Source organism: Diceros bicornis, chromosome 20 (genome assembly GCF_020826845.1).
Source record: "Diceros bicornis minor isolate mBicDic1 chromosome 20, mDicBic1.mat.cur, whole genome shotgun sequence".
NCBI lineage: Eukaryota > Metazoa > Chordata > Mammalia > Perissodactyla > Rhinocerotidae > Diceros > Diceros bicornis.
In genome coordinates this window covers 22580338-22599954 of record NC_080759.1, presented here as the reverse complement: position 1 = coordinate 22599954, position 19617 = coordinate 22580338, and the positions used below count along the sequence as shown (strand labels likewise).

At 38.8% G+C, this 19617-nt stretch overlaps 1 protein-coding gene across 1 annotated transcript in view; it reads left to right on the top strand.

Moving 5' to 3' along the window:
• The window catches only part of ITGA1 (integrin subunit alpha 1), a 101613-nt gene that overhangs the window by 37817 nt on the left and 44179 nt on the right, over positions 1-19617 (top strand). Inside the window, exons 8-11 of the mRNA XM_058563453.1 lie at positions 604-754; positions 11008-11173; positions 15641-15714; positions 16607-16751. Coding sequence (XP_058419436.1) covers positions 604-754; positions 11008-11173; positions 15641-15714; positions 16607-16751 — 536 coding nt within the window. The remainder of the gene's footprint in view (positions 1-603; positions 755-11007; positions 11174-15640; positions 15715-16606; positions 16752-19617) is intronic.

The following is a 19617-nucleotide window of genomic DNA, read 5'->3' as shown; positions in this document are numbered from 1 at the left end:
GCCCTGCTCTGTCACTGACTCACGCCACCACCATCTGCAGTCTTTTATCCTGATGTCTGATTTTTCCCATACCCAGAGCGCTCTCAAGCCACACAAATATTGTTTTCTCCCATCTACCCTCCTCAGCTCAGAAGATTTCCTATCTGTTCTATGAATGTCAGAGTACGTATGGGGGAAGTGTGGACTAATGCAAAAGCTTCTGCCAAAAGCAGAAGAAAAGAGGCCTGTCAAGCAAGAGAAGGAGTGTTTACAGAGAAGGGAGTGGCTGGGAGAGTATTTAAGATCTGACCTTCTCTAAATCTGATGTACGTTCCAGTCACACCCTCCCTTTGAAGTTTCCAAAGAATGAAATACTGTTGCCTTTTGTATACGGGATATGTGGTGACTAGCCAAATGGTGACCTCTCCATCATCTGGAATAAATCTAAAACTATTACAAATAATGACCATCATGCCTCCCAGCTTGAACAATGGGCGTCAATGTGGATCTTGGCGGGAAAGCACTGGGTACCTAGCGTTGTCAGTGTTTTCCTTGTGTTCATCACTTTGCCTAACCTTGGAGTGGTGCTTTATTTGCTTCTCTTTTGGTCTGTAATTATTTCAGGAAAGAGGCTTTCACTGAAGCCAGGGGCGCCCGAAGAGGGGTTAAGAAAGTCATGGTGATTGTGACTGATGGAGAGTCCCATGACAACCATCGACTGAATCAGGTCATCCAAGAATGTGAGGATGAAAACATTCAGCGGTTTTCCATAGCTGTAAGTACATGGCTAGAGATGGCCTTCATACTCTGGTGTGAAGAGAAGAACTATGTGCGTACCATGGTTATTTTATGAAAGTTACACAAACAAGGTTGAAAAGGAGAAAATTCTCCATTTGGAGGTAAACTCTGTGGGGGCGGGATTGGGTCTTGCCCCTCTTGTGTCCTCAGGAAGGGAGGGAGAGAAAGGAAGGGACAGAAATAGGGAGGGAAAAAGAGGAGAAGAAAAGGAGGAAGAGAAGATAGGGAGGGGGAAAAAGATGGAGGGATGGAGGGAGGAAAGAAGGAAGGAAGAGAGGGAGGGAGGAAACTGAAGATGTGCTAGGAAATAAATAAACATTACCTGCTAATTAATAATTTGTCTCATAGTTTGGGAGGGTGGAAAATCAGGCCATGACTCATGATAATCTATTAAAATTCAATAATGGTATTTCCACACCTACAACTCAAAGAGTAGGAAAGAAGCAAAAGTCACCTAATTTTTTGTCTACCATGGACAGTCTACCCTGGGACTTAGGAGAGAAGTCCCATGCTACTGCAAGACTTTCTTACGGGTTCTGTAGTTCTGGGTGCTCCTCTGTGCATGCCACCTCTTGGCATTACTAGTGAAATGGGGAGGAATTGGGAGATACTTATCATTCTCTGTGCAGAGCCATTTCCTCTCTACTTCATTTCCCCAAACTGTGCAACCAAAGTGAAGCAGCCAGTAGCTATAAAAATATATTTTCTCTATAACTGCATTTAAGCTGGATAAGAAGGGCAGAAGGATCAGAGAAGAAGAAATTTCCTTTGGTTCTAAGGAAAAACCTAGCCTACTCTTGATGATATAGAAAATATTACATATAAAGTCCTGTGTGTGCTTTGTGAGCAAACCTGTATCAATACAAAGCAATCCATTATTAATGACATTTGTCTCTCAAATACAAAAAAAAAAAGGAGAGAGAGAGAGGCTGAATACTTTATACCTCTTATTAGTGATTTTTTTCTAAATCAACTGTAATAGTTCCGTGAAATCAGTTGACAATTTTCATGGTGCCAGCCCAAGGAGAGAGACATTCAGAAAAAGAGATATAAAAATTCCACCTTTCAAACATGAAAAATAATTTAAATTACTACTTAGATAGCACTCTGTAACCTACAATGGTTTTTTATATCTGTGGCCTATATACCTTCCTTTGCCCCACATGGCACCGGAAAGAGAGGAGGGCGGCTTTTATTATCCTCATTTTATGAATGAGGAAACCAAGGTACAGCAGGCCACATGGCTGTAGACCACATGGCCGAGTCTCCAGACTACCAGCTTTGACTCATATGACCCACTGCCCTGGGCTTTTCTTTCTTTCTTTCTTTCTTTTTTTTTTTTGCGAGGAAGATCAGCCCTGAGCTAACATCCATGCCAATCCTCCTCTTTTTGCTGAGGAAGACCTGCCGTGAGCTAACATCTGTGCCGATCTTCCTCCACTTTATGTGGGACGCCACCACAGCATGGCCTGACAAGCGGTGCGTCGGTGCGCGCCCGGGATCCGAACCCGGGCTGCCAGCAGTGGAGCGCGCGCACTAAACCACTACGCCACGGGGCCGGCGCCATGGGCTTTTCTTTCTCAGGGCCCATTTTCTCATTCCTGCTGCCACAAATCTCTGGATGGTGCTGCAGGGCCATCCTCACCTGCATCCTCCCCTGTTTCTACTCATTCCCCCACTCTCTCAAAAGGCACCACAGTCCTCTCCATCTCACCCCGCCTTGTACCAGAGCAAAAAATCCACCAGAACAGAGATAGTCAGCATGTACTATTGTATGTTATAACCTTAAACAACAAGGGACTCATGGACACTCTCCAGAAGTGAGAAGTGGAAGAGTGGGGGTGGGGAAGAGTAGAGGAGACTACACTTTGGAGCCAGAAATACCTTTGTTCAAATTCTGCCTTTGCCATGTGCTGGCTCTGTGACAATGGACAAGTTACTTAATACTCTGAGCTTAAGCCTCTTCATCTATTCAATAGGGTAATATTGTTTCTGTCTCTTTCTCCCTCTCACTTCAAGAATCAGTGAGATAATGATTGTGAAAACATCTAGCACAATGGCAGGCTAGGCAAATCAATAAGCATTTTTTTTCTTAAGGATCTTTATCTCAAGCAGTTTGCAACCATGAAATAATAAAATCATAGTGTTTTAGAGCTAGAAGGAATCTTTCAGATAAATTATACTGACCCCTTGCTCAGAAACCTTCAGAGATTTCCCCATAGACTATAAAATCTACTCTCAGTTTCTGAACCTTAACAATTGCTCCCAGCCTTTCTTTCTAACCCTTTCACTCAATTCCATAGCATATGCCTTTAGCCTAGGGGGAGGGGAGTCTGCTTAAGATAAGTTGATTTTTTTAATAAATCAGAGAATAAAAATTTCAGAACTCTAAGAGTTCAGCCAAAATTGTTTTTCAACAAAATCCCTTTTATTTATAGGAAGTAATGACAGATATTACCCACAATTGTTTTTCAGAATTCAGTCAGTGAGATTTCCTTTTTTCCTTTTGAAAGTATGAACAGTGAAAGACACCCCACTCCATTGTAGAAAGAGAAGAAAAAGAGAGATTTCTCCCTGATGAAGTCCCAGAACACACAATTGATTCACTGCTTCCCAGGGGCACGGGGACTATAGTTATTGTACAACCAAGATGACTAGGTTGTTAAGAGTGATAACTTCTGGCTGCAATATTTTCTTTTTCATTTAGGGTACAAGATGTAAGAAAAACTTAAAACATCCCATTATTTCTCTCTTTCCTCTTATTGTTATTTCTACAAATTATCGTTTGCCAATTATTATTCAATCCATTATTACCTCTCCTGTTACTATAACTATTTTGTTCTCTTCTGTGGTTGAGAATAATTGCATATGGCCCAGACTTCACTCAGAGATACTGTCCACAGCTAGAGTCTATGGCTGGTCTCTTCAGTATGCAAAGCCCGTGCATGCCCAGTTTGTCCCAGACAACTGGGTACCATAGGTGCTATCATTTGTTCCATGACCCCCCAGAGGATATAGTCTAGCATTCCAGGTACCATACATGTAGGCTATGAGCTGAATTAACCATCAACAGCATTAGCAACATTAGGAAAACTTTACTGGAAAGAAAGTATCTATCAATGGATGGCTTCTTAATTTGCAGTGAATCTTGTATCACTTTTACATTGTATCTGGCTACATATTCAGTATTTCTTGTCCTTAAGTCACTGTTTCCCTTGGTTGGATCCCTAGTTGATAATTCATATTTTGCCTCCCATCTGGTCAGAAAGAGGTCTCATGATTGCATTAATCTTCCTGGAGAAACATTAAATCATGCATTCCTTTTCCATTTTAGTCAATGAATTATTATCAAATTGTTCTTAAAAATGGTATAAATAAAAGTGTATAGGAAAATTTCACTTTAGCAATAGTTATTTGTTATTTTCTCAATTCTTCTTTCTTTTCTCCAATGAACCTTGTATTTTCTAGTTTGCACCAAATGCGGAAATAAGACAGTTATTTTACTTCCTCTCTGTGCATTCACACAGAAAAGCCTTAGGCATTTCTCGAGGTCCGTTCCTGCTGCACATGATCAAATATACCTGGGAGTCTGGCCCTGTTATCGCCTGGCCTGTTCCTCCTGCTCCATCTTTCTTTACCCCTCATCTGATCCTGAACACCACAGAGATGTGTTTTGTGGGGAGAAGATACCCAAAAAAATTGACTACTGAAAATATAAGCACTCTGTGATAAAACTGCGAACATTTCCCATTCAACTCTCAGATTTGGTGAGGGTCCTGAGCTGGCGTGAGTACTCTATTCTATGGTCTCTATTCTGTCACCAAGGATATTAGACATTGCCAGCAGGAGCCTGTTTCATATTCAGATTCTAATCTTACATGATAATGGTTGGGATTATAACGGCTATGAAACATGCATCACCTACAGCATTCAAATGAAAATAAGAGATGTTAGAAAGTGTTTTAGAGTCTCATTCATTTGCACATAAAAGGCACTGTACTACACGTAAATGAATCATACACTTTACATTTGACATGTCTGCCTCAAGGGAGCTTCAATTCTCAATGTCTTTTTCAGATAAATATTAGCAGAATACCAAATACCTGGGCTTAACATATTTGTATTATGTGAAACAGGAGTAATTTATAAGTGTTATTTTGTATCTCTTCTCATTCATAGAAAATAATGTTTTTACAAGCTACCAGATTCTTGGGTAAAGGATCAAAATCATTTCTCTCTATTTCCGTTTTTATTCTGTGATGCAAAATAGTTCAAACTGGATGCAAGTCACAGTAATTCCTAGGAATTCTTTTATATTTTCTTCAAAATATTTACTCCCATATTGCATTTATACATTTTATTTTTATTCTTTAAGTATGTCACTTGAGCATTTTCCCCATTGAACCTTATCCATTTGTCTCTGTCCTTTCACATAGAGCACTAAATGTCTGATAACATTTACACAACTAAGAACCTCAGTCATGCACAGTCCAAAAGTCTTTGCAATTTTTTATGTGTATTTTCAACAGCATCAATTTATAAGTGAAGTGGAAGTTAATGTGTCAATGTGATTGTGAATCTAGAATATGTTGGGGCCGGCCCCGTGGCTTAGCGGTTAAGTGCGCGCGCTCCGCTACTGGTGGCCCGGGGTTCAGATCCCGGGCGCGCACCGACGCACTGCTTCTCCAGCCATGCTGAGGCCGCGTCCCAGATACAGCAACTAGAAGGATGTGCAACTATGACATACAACTATCTACTGGGGCTTTCGGGGAAAAAAAAAAAAGGAGGAGGAGTGGCAATAGATGTTAGCTCAGAGCCGCTCTTCCTCAGCAAAAAGAGGAGGATTAGCATGGATGTTAGCTCAGGGCTGATCTTCCTCACACACAAAAAAATAAAATAAAATAAATAAAATAGAATATATTAAATAGGAACCAAGGAGGAAAGATGATGACTTTTCAGCCTAGGATGTTATATAACTTATCAAATAAATTAGGTAAATCATTGGGGACTCAGAGGGCTTCACATGATGCAGAATTTGTGTGAATCTAAAAGAAATCCATGCAATCAGCTTAAAAAATCCATGCAATTTGCTAAAAAGAAATCAGCAAAATGGCTGACAAAAGAGGAGTCCAACAGTGTGTCCGGAGAAGAATACCAGGTGGAGAGTGAGGTGTTGAGCAAGGCTGCAGTCATCCTGAAACTGACACTACAGATGTAATGGAGACTGGAGCTTGGAGACTCTTGACTGCCTTTTCCATGCTTACTCTGGGGCATGTACATCCAGATGTGGTGAGATGCCCAAGTGTAAGAAGAACATCTTAATTGTTTTTCAATAAGAGAGAGGATTTGTTCCATGTAATAAGAGCAAATGACCCTTGGGTTTTCCCTCTCTATTTGGACAATTCTCTACTATCTTTTCCATTAATTCTCTTCCCCCAGCAAGTAGCTAAAGTGGGAAAAGCACCAGTGGTCTCTGTTCAAATGTAAACCACTTCTGATGTCTGGCATTTGCTTTTCAGCCAAATAGACGGGAGCGGAGTTTTTGTGTTCTGGTGCGATTTGTAAGCTCTTGGTATAGACCTTCCCACCTAACATCTGGACATAGTAGTTGAGAGGAAGTTAAAAATCAAAAAGCTACCCAAATTGTGTGCTGATTACCTTAGAGCCAGCTCTAGTTTTCCTGAATAGCCAACATTTTCAAAGTAACTCAGAGTTCTTCACAGACATTAAGGCATTAAGCCTTTACAGGGGAAGGAGCTAGAAAGCTGACAAGGGCACTTGAGTGACTCACTTGTTGTCCCAGAGCTCCTGAAGATCCTGGTGTTCAGATGTGCACAGTATTTCCTCTGGGAACCTCTGGGGTTTTCTGGAGAAAAGGGGTGAGAGAGTTACTCCAGCAAGGAGAGAGAACCAGGAATAAATCCCCCATCACATTCTCACTCTGAAGGAAAATTTGAGAACCATTGCACTGCCTGCCTGACTAGTTGATGCACAACTCCTTTTCTCTCACTGACATTGAGTGTACTCTGTAGTGATTTAGTTGTTGATCTAAATGTGTTTTATGATACAAATAAACATGTTGTAGATCATAAATAGCAACACTTAAAATGGTAATTTTAGTTCTTTTCTTACTTTCTACAAGTGAAAAGCTGTACCCTTCTTAATAAAAATATGAGGTTTTAAATCTACCATTAAAAAAATACACGCATATGCGGAGAGCAGGAGGCCAAAGCAGGGTGGGTGGGGAGCAGTGTGCTCAGAGGAGGGAGTAGGGGGTAGGCGGCCAGAAGACCCAGTGGGACCGGGACTGACACCTCTGCCTGTGCCTACCCACCCACCCACTCACCTGTCCATGATCATTCCAGTCCACAGAGCTGAACTGTGGTTGAAGATTATTTTAGGTCTGTTTTGCAACAGGACTTTAAAGGCACCACAGAGCTCTCTCTTTTTAATGATACCGAACAAATCTATGGCTATCATCTAAAAATGGAAATTGAAGCTAGAAAATTCTGGTATCTTCGTGGTAACTGGAGGTCATGATTCTCCTTCTCCCTAAGGCGTCGGATATTCTAAAAAAATCAAGTAACAGCACAGAGTTCAGGGTCTTACATTTGCTTTTTGAATTCCAGGAGCACAGAACTGAATCAATCATGATCCGTGGTTCAGGAGACATTCTCATCATTTATTGAAGCGTGGTCCACTTTATTTGTTTCTGTGTTTAGAATTGTACCTGCATTTTTTAATGACATTATAAGCATCCATGGAGGTACCACCCAAAACAAGAGCTAGCTCAATCCTCTGACAACTTACATCTGATCACATTCACCACCTGCCTTCCTCCACCTCATAATCTTCTGCCTAAATCCTATACTCATCATCTCTTGCTCTCCTGTTCTAAATAATCTTTTGGTATCTATACGTGTCTGAAAAAAATAAATTTTAAAAAGGTTTCTTGTTTTTAACTTTATAAAAAGGGTGTCATGCTGTGTATAATATTTTGAAACTTTTAAAACTTAATATTATAGTGTTAAGATTCATCCATATTGTTGCATGGCATTCTAGTTCGTTCCATTTTTTAAAATTGAGGTAACACATACAGTGAAACGCAAGGTTTCAATGTGAAAACTGTGTGCGTACAAAGTGAACAATCTGATCAGTTTTGACAATTGTATGCTCCCACATCACTGCCACCCCCATCAAGATGTAAAACATTTCCATTACCCTTGGAAAGTTCCCTTGGGCTTTTAATACCCACCTTCTATAGCAACCGCTGATTAGACATATCCCCATAACTTAGGTTGCCTATTCTATTTTATATAAATATTCTCTTTTGTGTTTAGCTTTTCACTCAACATAATGATTATCCATGATATTTTGTGTATTGGTGATTCATTATTTTTTTATTAATATCCGTTGTATGACTACCACAATTTGTTCTATACTCTACTGTTTATGGACATTTGAGTTGTTTCTAGTTTGGGTTATTATAATAAAGGTGCCATAAATACTAACAAAAAAATGTAAAAACCAAGGTAAAATCTTCTTTTTTTCAGTGAGGTCACATTGGTTTATAACATTATATAAATTTCAGGTGTACATCATTATATTTCAACTTCTGTATAGACTGCATCTTTAGGTAACACTTGTAATGAGGTATAAACTAAACTTTTGTATCTTATTACAAAAGTGATGTTTTCATTATAAAAAAAAAACTTATAAAAACACATTTAAGCAAAAATAAAGGGGCAGCACCTAATCTAATAAACAGAAATAAAAAAATAATAAATTATGGTACAAATTTTTCCAATTTTTTCCTTAAAAATTCTTCCCATTTTTTCTTAATGTTCATAATGCCATTTTATTAATTTCATTTTTTTGTGTGTGTGTGTGAGGAGATCAGCCCTGTGCTAACATCTGCCAATCCTCCTCTTTTTGCTGAGGAAGACTGGCCTTGGGCTAACATCCGTGCCCATCTTCCTCCACTTTATATGGGATACCGCCACAGCGTAGCTTGCCAAGCAGTGCATCGGTGCGCGCCCAGGATCCGAACCGGCAAACCCTGGGCTGCCGCAGCGGAGCACACGCACTTAACTGCTTGCGCCACTGGGCTGGCCCCTAATGCCATTTTTTATACAATAAAAAAATAGAATTAGGTCCTATCTTCATGTTGAGGGTTTTTTTACTATTTTTTGCATTTTTAATTCACATATTATTTTTAAAAGATTGTTTTCATTTAACTTGTACATTTTCATATTAAAAACTAAATTTTAAGAAATGCTCACTTTAAAAACTAAATTTTTAGGCAGAGAAAGTACAAACCATAAAAGAAAAAATGATTAGTTACTTAATACTAATACTTAAGTACTTAGTACTTCATCAAAACTAAAAACTACTCTTCAAATGATACTGCTAAGAAAAAGATGGGTCAGCCCCGATGGCCAAGTGGTTAAAAGTTCAGCATGCTCCACTTCGGCAGCCCAGGTTCGGTTCCTGGGTGTGGAACCACACCACTCGTCTGTCAGTGGCCATGCTGTCGTGGTGGCTCACATCAGAAAAAAAAGAGGAAGATTGGCAACAGATCTTACCTCAGGGCAAATCTTCCCCAGCAAAAAAAGAAAAAGAAAAGACAACCCACAGACTGGGAGAAAATATTTGCAAAACACATAAAGGACGTGTATCTGGAATATATACAAAATCTCACAACTCAATAACCAGAAAATAAACAATCCATTTTTTTTAATTGGCAAGAGATTTGAACAGACACCACACCAAAGAAGAAATTCTATAGCAAATATGCCCATAAAAGGGTCTCAATATCATTTGTGATTATGGAAATGTAAATTAAATCAGAGCCCATTGCACACAAATAGCATTGCTAAAACTGAGACAAGCAAAGAAAATAACTGATAATACCAAGTGTTGACAAGGATGCAAAGCAGCTGGATCTCATACATTGCTGGTGGGAATGGTCAAATGGCAGAATGGAACAGTCACCCTGGAAAACAGTTTAGCAGTTTCTTATAAAGTTAAACATACACTTACTATAGAACCCACCACTCTCACTCCTAGGATTTTACTCAAGAGAAAAGAAAATATGTCCACAGAAAAACCTATGTGCAAATATTTATAGTAGCTTTACTCGTAATCACTTGAAGCAGAAAACAACCCAAATGTCCTCAACAATAAATTGTGGTGCATCTACACAATGGAGTCTTACTCAGCAATAAAAAGGACTGAGCTTCTGATACATGAGGCAACATGGATAACTCTCAGAAGCATTATGCAAAGTGAAAGAAGCCAGACACAAAAGGCTACATACTATATGATTCCTTAAATAGGACATTCTGGAAAAAGCAACGCTATAAGGACAGAAAATAGATCAGTGTTTGTGAGGGGTTAGGGAAGGAGGAGATTGACTACAAAGGGGTAAGAGAGAACTTTTTGGGGGGATGGAAATATTCTACGCTTAATATGGTAGTGACACAACTGTATAGGTTTGTCAAAATTCATAGAATTGTATATCTAAAAAGGGTGAATTTTACTACATATAAATTATATCTCAATAAACCTTTAAAAAATAAACTAAATGTTCGAGAAAACCTGGTAGGGCATCTAAATAATTATAGTTAACTATAACAGATAATTCCTGCCTCTCTTACCTCTCTATAAAAAAGAATGCCTCTGTTTTGAGCACTTGGTTTCAAAAAAGAATGTCCCAATTATTTATTTTCCAGATTGCCAAGTTAGATTACTAGTTAGTCCAATATCTGTTTAAAAATATGTATGTGTTGGACTGCCCCTTGGTAAGATTTTCAGGAAGAACAGCTTATTCAAGATCAAGCAACTCACTTGCTAATTGCTTTTGACAGCAAATGGTGATGTCACCAGCTGGAATAATATCAGAGACATTCAGAAACTATAACATGACTCTCGAACTGTCAGATTTTAAAGATACAGCTGTTAATAAAGAGAGAGACAGGAATGCAAGAGAAGAAACTTTCACAAACATACAAGTTGCCTTTTATATTTTCCTACACCAATTACAGTATGTAACAGTTAATATTAGGGAATCTACATATTCTGAAAATTACTCTTCCAAGAATGTGGAAATACATAAAAATTGCATTGTGCTGAGGTACTATACATGCTCTTGTTTATTGACAAAATGCTTGAGATCCTTATTGAACACAGAATTTAAAATATATTCTTGCCATTTTTATTGTGTCTTAGATTCTTGGCAGCTATAACCGAGGAAACTTAAGCACTGAAAAATTCGTGGAGGAAATAAAATCAATTGCAAGTGAACCCACTGAAAAGCATTTCTTCAACGTCTCTGATGAATTAGCTCTAGTCACTATTGTTGAAGCTCTGGGAGAAAGAATATTTGCCCTGGAAGGTATGACTATTTCTCGTAATCCTGCATGTTCTCTCAACAATTCAAACTCAATGTGATGGGTTTTTGGTATTTATTCCTACCACATGGCTAATGCATTTTTACTGTGTACAATAGCCAGCATGGAACAATGCCCTTTTATATAAATCTGTCATTGAGATGGCTATTTCACATAGCACTGTGTCTGCTGCAAGCTCACTTTGGAAGGACATGGCAGTGCTAATGTGAGAGCTGGATGAAGACAACGGTCAATATAGACATGCACGAACAAAAATGTGCCCATGTGTTTTATTCCTTTTCTGTGACCAGGTTTAGAAAATGGAGACACTAGCTCAAGTTTTGCTTTTCTTATTTGTTTGTTTCATTTGGGGCTTCTGTGGGACTGTTTGTACACAATAACTTCTTTGTTCATTTATTTTCTCCTATTTTGCTCTTTGCCCATTTTAAAGATCTTCATGAAACTGCCTCAAGTCCCATGGCAGCAAAACATTGATTCACTATATTTGTCTAAGTCGTATTACTTCTTTGTAGATGTTTTCTCTGATTTTTCAGTGGCAACTGGCTACTGGGGATAATGAGTCATAGCCTTGTCTCCTCTACCTTAGGTAGAAGATGTCAAGTAACAGATTACTTTGGAACTAGATCTTTCCTGATAAAAAAGAAGTATTTGGAATTGTCATGCCAGGCAAACTGAAAAAGTCTCTTTCTTCATGTTTTCTGATAATCTGGAGACTCAGAGAACATGTCTTTTCTCTCAACCTAGGATGAGAAACCACCAGAGAGTTCTCCTCTTATGCTCCATCCAAATCCAACTGACTGTGTCTTTGTGAGGACACATTGAAGGACTATTGTTTTTGCATCTTAATCATAGAAATTTAAAAGCACCTGTCTCCCTAATATGACCTGATAATGGGAAACAGAAAGAAAAGATAGGAAAGAGACATAACGGAAAAAAGGTGGACACTTTTGATTGAGCATCAAATGACCAGGAGAATGCAGAAAAGTGACTGACAGACAGAGAATATTAAAATGTATAGAGGGCCGGCCCCGTGGCTTAGCGGTTGAGTGCGCGCACTCCGCTGCTGGCGGCCCGGGTTCGGATCCCGGGCGCGCACTGACACACCGCTTCTCCGGCCATGCTGAGGCCACGTCCCACATACAGCAACTAGAAGGATGTGCAGCTATGACATACAATATCTACTGGGGCTCTGGGGGGGAAATAAATAAATAAATAAAAATTAAAAAAATAATAATAAAATGTATAGAAAGGAAAGAAAATGATTTAGAGTAATGGCTTTCAAACTTTTTTTGGCAGTGACCCATGATAATAAATACATTTTTCTTTGTGACTGAAGGGGAACAGAATACGCCACCCCAAAATATGCCACTTTGGCATGTGGATTATTTTGAGCCAAAGGCAATCAACACCCAGAAGACTCAGAAAAAACTTTTACCTCTCCCTTAGCCACACAAAAGAATTTAGATAGGGAGCTGGTACCAGAAAAAGAGCTATTACAGCAATAACTTTTTAATCTGAAAGACCTATCTGCATGGCAGGGCAAACTTCTAATTACCAGACATCTGCTCTTCTTATCATCCTATGAGTTGCCCTCCTCCCCTTTGAAGCCCCAGGCCTCTATCCCGTTCCTTAGTTCAGGATGGCATAAAGTCTTAACTGCCCGACTCACCCTTGAGACTCATATCTTTGGGGCTCCCATACATATGAAATTAAATTTGTTTTTCTCCTGTCAATCTGTCTTACATTGATTTGATTATTAGACCAGCCAACAAACCTAGAAGCGAAGAAGTGAAAATTTTTCTGGCCCTACATGACCCAGTGCACACACATGTATACCTATAAAAATAAAACAAAATTTCCAAAAATAACCCTTATTATATGCAATGCACTCTGATAGTTTCTCATCTCTTCCGTTCTACTCTATTTTCTTTCAATTAAAAAAAATGCTGGGCCAGCCTGGTAGATAGTGGTTAAGTTCGTATGCTCCACTTTGGCAGCCCAGGGTTTGCGGGTTCAGATCCTTACACACTGCTCATCAAGCCATGCTGTAGCAGCATCCCACATACAAAATAGAGGAAGATTGGCACAGATGTTAGCTCAGGGCCAATCTTGCTCACCAAAAAAAGAAAAAAATAATGCTGGTTGTAACTCACCCTATTGATTTCATGACTGCACCACAACAGTAAGTAGGAAGTTTGATTTAGAGATGATGGGGACCTACAGCCCATCCAGACTGAATTTCTCTAGTTCCCTTTTGCCCTGGCTCCTTTTCCACTGTGCCTTTAGAAACAGAACACTTGAATTATTTATCAGTCTGAAGTTGCAGCTGCTTCTGAAGAACTTGGCTCTTCTATGTTCTGTGTACAAGTCACTTTTAAGTGGCTTTGGTCTCCCAAAAGCTATCCCAGTATCACTTACTAATAGGCCAGATCATGAACTTAGCTGGTCTTCAGGAAATGCATTAGGTTTTCCAAGTCATTGTGCACTTTTAATTTTTAATAACATGGGGCAAGATATGATAGAAACAATCTGTAAAGATCATTTAAAAGAAAAATTACTTAGTTGCATTCGATAGTTAAACACAATACGGTCTCATTTCTAAATCTCATCTTAAGCAAGTAAATGTAACCTAAAACTTGTAGAAATGAAGCCTATATCAGCTTTTGGGGGAAGGGGAGATCAGTTTGCCTTAAGTGACATTTTCAGATGGTTTCTAACCTAACCACACCATGAGTTAAAGGTTACGTGTTGGAGGGCCCAAACAGTTCAGGAAGTCTCCATATTTAAAAATGAAATTCTTTGATAAGGAACTCTCCTGATTAAAAATGTCTCCCACATCTTTGTTGCTGCACTTTCAGGGCTAACCGAAAGCAGTGTTTTGACTAGCCGATTTCTGATTTTTTTCATAATGAGATCAGAAGGGGCTTCATTTCCTTGTTACTTGGAAAAGCCCCGTTTCCTATCAACATTTATCTTTAGACAGTAAATAGCAGCAATTATGAAATTCTTGCTGCCGAAGGGCAGTGCCACCTACTGAGGTGAGCGTGCCAGCAACTTGCTCAATAAAGTTAGAAAATGGTCTAATGTCTCTCTTTCCTATCAAGCACTGGGAGAAACGCTGAAATTCCTGATCAGAGACTGCACAGTGATCAGAGTGGTTGTCTCAGTAGTCATGAACAGTCCAGGGGGGAGTCAACAGCAAGAAGTTCAGGGATGTACAGTGCACTGTAACCTGATGCCAATTCAGCAGGCGGAATGTCACATCTTCCTTCTCTCTGTTGTCAGCTCTAAGCAGACCAGCAGCAGCTGAAGGTATTGGAAATAGGCAGGTCTTTGCTGCTGCATTCTGATAACAAATCTTGCAAAGACACATGAGAAAGCACCTTAAAGCATTGTGGACTTAAAAGAAAGGTTTAAATTAAAGTGCATCTCAGTCGTTTAAATTAGAGGGCAATCGCATGTGAGTTTAAGATGATATATTTGAATTCTTGATGGATTGCCCCACTTAATCTAGTCCTATAAAAAGGCAATCACTGATGTATTTGTTAACAAATTTATTCCAGTAAATAAGTTTGATTTCACAGATTTAATTATTCTCATGCCTCAATGAAAGGGCAGACTGAGTTTCTTAAAATTATGTGCTATTTTTAACTTATTTGCAGGCCAAATAAATCAGTAACTCCCTACTGAAGACAAATAAATCAACATTCCCTCAATCCCCTCAGGAGGTTGTGGCTCTGGTTTGGTGAATGTTTTGAGAGTAGCATGTTTCCATAGAATGCTCTGGATTATCTCCACATTTCAGTGAAGAGCTTCGAAATGGGTACAGAGTCTTAAAAAAATATGTGATTGAATGGCATGTGGCCTGGATCTCTGTCCAAAAGTCCCCTCCTGATCTGTGAGTGACACCCACAGCCAGAAATTAGAGCAAAACCCCAGAATCCCTACACCCTGTAACAACAATGGAATTCTGAGAGGATCTACAGCCAGATATAAGGGTGGGGCTGGCAGAGTGGAGAAACCTCTTTAAATATGCGAATGACTCTTTTTCAGCCCTGTAACGTATCAGGGAATGTGTCAGCAAGATTCTCAGGGCGTAAGGATGAGACAGAGGTTTCCAACTACAGAACTTTCAACTTCAACCACATGGATCCACAGCCCCCTAGGATCCACGAGCACGCTGGAGTATAAGAACAGACGCAGGAGTGGAGATTTTCTGGCTCTTCCAGCAAGGGTGGGGAAGCTAAGGGTCAAGAATCTGAGACAGCCCTTCCACTAACCTTCTCTGTCGTCTCCTCAGCCCTACCTAGGAATTTGGGGTTGAGAAATATGTGGCTGAAAATGCCCTAAAGATGTTAGAAGTTCTGGTTGGTCAAGACCACAGACTGTACCAGGTGTCTGTCTCCTGCAAATCAGCAGTATGCTAAAAGACGTTTATTTCTCTGTTACAGCCACAGTGGACCAGTCGGCAGCTTCATTTGAAATGGAAATGTCTCAGACCGGCTTCAGCGCTCATTATTCACAGGTACATTGACTACTAGGTAGACAATGAAATACCTTTTTTTTTTTTTTTAATTTTTTGTTTATTGCAGTGACATTGGTTTATAACATTATATAAATTTCAGGTGTACATCATACTTGTATTTCTGCATAGATTACATCATGTTCACCACCCAAATACTAATTACAACCCATCACCACACACCTGTGCCGAATTATCCCTGAAATACCTTTTTTTTGAGGTTTATTCTCCCCAAACCAGCACCCAGGAATCAGTATTATAAATGCAACTAGCAGTTTATGGCTTGAGCAGTTATTCAAACCATGAAGATGTTTCTAATCCAAGTAAGAAAATCGCAGTTCACAAGCTTCTTATTAGGAAAACATGTTATTTCATACAGTTGACTACATTCTACTAATAATTGTGAATCGGGCGGTTTGAAGTTTGCCTTCTGTAATTATCTATCTGGCTAAATGATATACTTAATTTAAAATATTTGCTAATGCTATGGAATATATCTATTTCTCAGTGTCAGGATATTCAAGGATCCTACTAAAATTCCGTGTTCAAGACCTAGCATTCTTGGTACCCAGAATAAAGCAGAAAGACAAGTTTAGAAAATATATCATTTATAGTTGACGGAAGAAAAAGCATCATAATCCTTGCAAAGGAATATTGACATTTCAGTGTGCAATTTTACTGTATAACCTAGGGCAAGTTATTTACTCTGCCTCAGTTTCCTCTTCTGTACAAAGGGGATGATAATAATGGCATCTAGCCCAAAGGGTTATTGTGAGGATTATATGAGTTAATATATGTAAAGCGCTTTGAATAGTACCTATCACATTGTTAATGCTATGTAAGTGTTTGCTCTTACTATTTTTGTTAAATATTGTTTTCTCTATTTGGATGTAAGGATTGGGTCATGCTTGGAGCAGTAGGAGCCTATGATTGGAATGGAACAGTCGTCATGCAGAAGGCTAATCAAATCATAATCCCCCAAAACACGACCTTTAATGTTGAGTCTACCAAAAGGAATGAACCGCTTGCTTCTTATTTAGGTAAAGTTTGGATGTAATTGAAAGAAAATTATTTCTTTTTATTTTTGTGGGGTTTTTTTATTTTTAGCATTGTTCGCTTATATTGATATAGGCTTACTTACAACCATGTAAGAGTGATCACTTCCAAGAGTCAGATATTTTACAGGACCCATTAAGTTTCCAGGCAGTTTTGGTTTATGAGCAGCGTTAGTCAGAATAACAGAACGTGAAGGTCATTCTTTCTCAGAAGGGCTGTGCAGTACAGGAATGATTCAGGCTGATTTGTGCACTTTTTGAGGTCTCCCTATGTCTAGTATTCTCATTAACTTCCAGGAGAGCTTTGCACCCGGTTGACAGGAAATGACGGTAGAAAAAGAAACCTTGACTCAACCTGTATCCTGAAGATCAGACTCCCATATTCTCTTTTATATCCTCTATCGTTAGTTTATTTCTATGGGTCCTAATTTTGGAACAGAAAATTTTAATTTGTTTTATTATATAGCTTCTTATTTAATAGCTCTATTCACAATCAAATATTGAACTTAAACCCAGTGATGTAACATCATCTTATTTTCCAAAGATTTGCCTGGAACGAGGAGGTATGTGTCTAGTATCACCTTATTCTGGATCTGCACAGGGCTGCAGGAGACTCTTCTATCACTAGATGCTCTCTATAAACAATTGGCAGGGCCTAGGATGGAAAGGACCCTCAGAGTATGGTTTCCAAGCTCTTTACTCACTCAACAAATATTTTGGGGACACGTCTTTTGTCCCAGGCGTTGTTCTTGGTGCTGAGAATGCAGTGGTAAAGAAAAATACCTTGCAATGCTCATATTTTTGCATGTTAGCATTCCTCTCTGGGCTCTTTCTGTCCTGGAGGGAAGTCTTTTTCTCTTTCTTTTCCAGTTTCTTTCTATTTTATGAGGAAGGTGGGAGGCCTTTACTGGCAGGTCCATACATCTCCTTATTCAAGGGCACATATTAAAGCTGTAGAAGCAGCAAGACTTAAGAAGAATAAAAGGGCTGAGGGTTTTAGATAATTGAAAATATAGTGGTAAGCAGCGGGTATAATGTGAGTGCTAAAACCCCTTAAGACATGTTGAACTGCATTAGTGCAAGTCTAGCGTATTTCTCATAAAAGTCCTATTACATTCTGCCCTGGTCAGAGAGCAGCTAGAGTATTCCATTGCTCTAAGCATCACATGTTACAAAAGAACATGCTAAACTAGGATGTGCCAGTAAAAGATTATCTAAAGGAGACAGGTCTGGAAACAATCCCCTTCCATCCGTCCCTCTCCCCACAAAACTTGTAGAAACTGATGGTTAGAAAACAAAGTATACACTGCATATCTTTTAAATATTTGGAGGATTGTGATATAAAATGAAGGGATTCAGCTTAAAATTCATATTGAATTTTAGTATTAAAAGAGATCTTAGCATATAATAAACATCAAATTTTCCAAATTAAGAAATTGAGGAATAGAAAAATTATGTCACATTTATCTGTGGCAGGTCTGAAGCTAGAATCTAGGTCTCTTGATTCTTATTCCAGTGTTCATTTCAAAAATAAAGACAAATTACAAAATTAAAGACATTGTGTGAAGTCCGTAAAGATGTGTGACCCAGTTGCTACTCTTAGGAAGTTCACACATTTTAATTAATAACACTACAGTACTTTTGGTATTCTGAGTTACCATCATGTGATTAAATTCCTTAAAACCAAATAGTCTTAAGAAGCCTAAATCTATTATTCCCAAAAAGCATGGTTTAATGGTTGCCTGAAGCAGATGTAGAGAATTCAAGACTTGAAGATGTCACTGTGGGCAAGAAAAAACTAAGAGAACTTCATTCTTGACCATGGGATTTATAATATATGACTCCTCTCTGCCCAGAAAAGGACATTTTTGGGTATGTTATCTACAATGGACTACAGTGATGTTTTTTTCTATTTCAGAAATCATTTCGTTAGCTTAGTCACAGGTTAGCGCATAAGACACTTTGCCAACATAAAGTCTGATATATGTAATATTTCTTTCAAAATAGAAAAGCACCCAGAGAGGGGGCAGGGGAGAAAAGTAGCTTTTTCCCCCCAAATATTATTCTAAATCTGAAATGAGACTTTCAAAACATTTCCTTGTTTGTGTGGGTTACAAATTAAGATGAGTTTGAATGTGTTAGCCCGAAATCTTTGTGGATTGCAAGTTGTTAGACTATGGAAACCTTATGGAGGAAGCAAAAGAAGAAAGAGATGCTCTATAAAAAATCCCATGCTAATCAATAATGATCAGAAAGAAGTAGGAACTGAAGCTGTTGAACCCCTCTCAGGATATAGTCACACACCCATCTTTCTATAACCCAGCCTTATGCTGATATGCGCTTAGCAAGTAGTTTTGATGGCGAGAATACAGTCGAGATCCTGTTCTCTGCCTCCTCCACCCACAGTTTGCTGTTTTCTAAGCATGCCAGACAGATTCAAAAGGAAAAGTAAAGATATGAGGCAAACGCATGAAATCAAGGCAGATAGACCTGTTTCCCATTACTTCCCCAGATCCTAGCAGTTTCCCCAAGAAATGAATTATGAGAGCTGACAACATTTATTCTTTATAAATCCATGCACGGGGCTGCACCATCAATTTTCCTTTCTCTTCAATTTTGTACTTCTCTTTTTCAGAAGACAATACTAAGCTTAAATGTTTATAATTATTTTCCTTTCATTATAGTTAGACTTTACTTGGCCCTCTTTCTCTCTCCTTTATTGTCTTTAGATGCCTGAGCTGCAACCAGTAACTACCTGACTGGTAGTTACTGTCCCTGTGAAGACTTCAACTAATAGTTTTAGTTGTCAAGTGCAAATCATCAAAGTTAATTAGCTCAATAATCATACAAC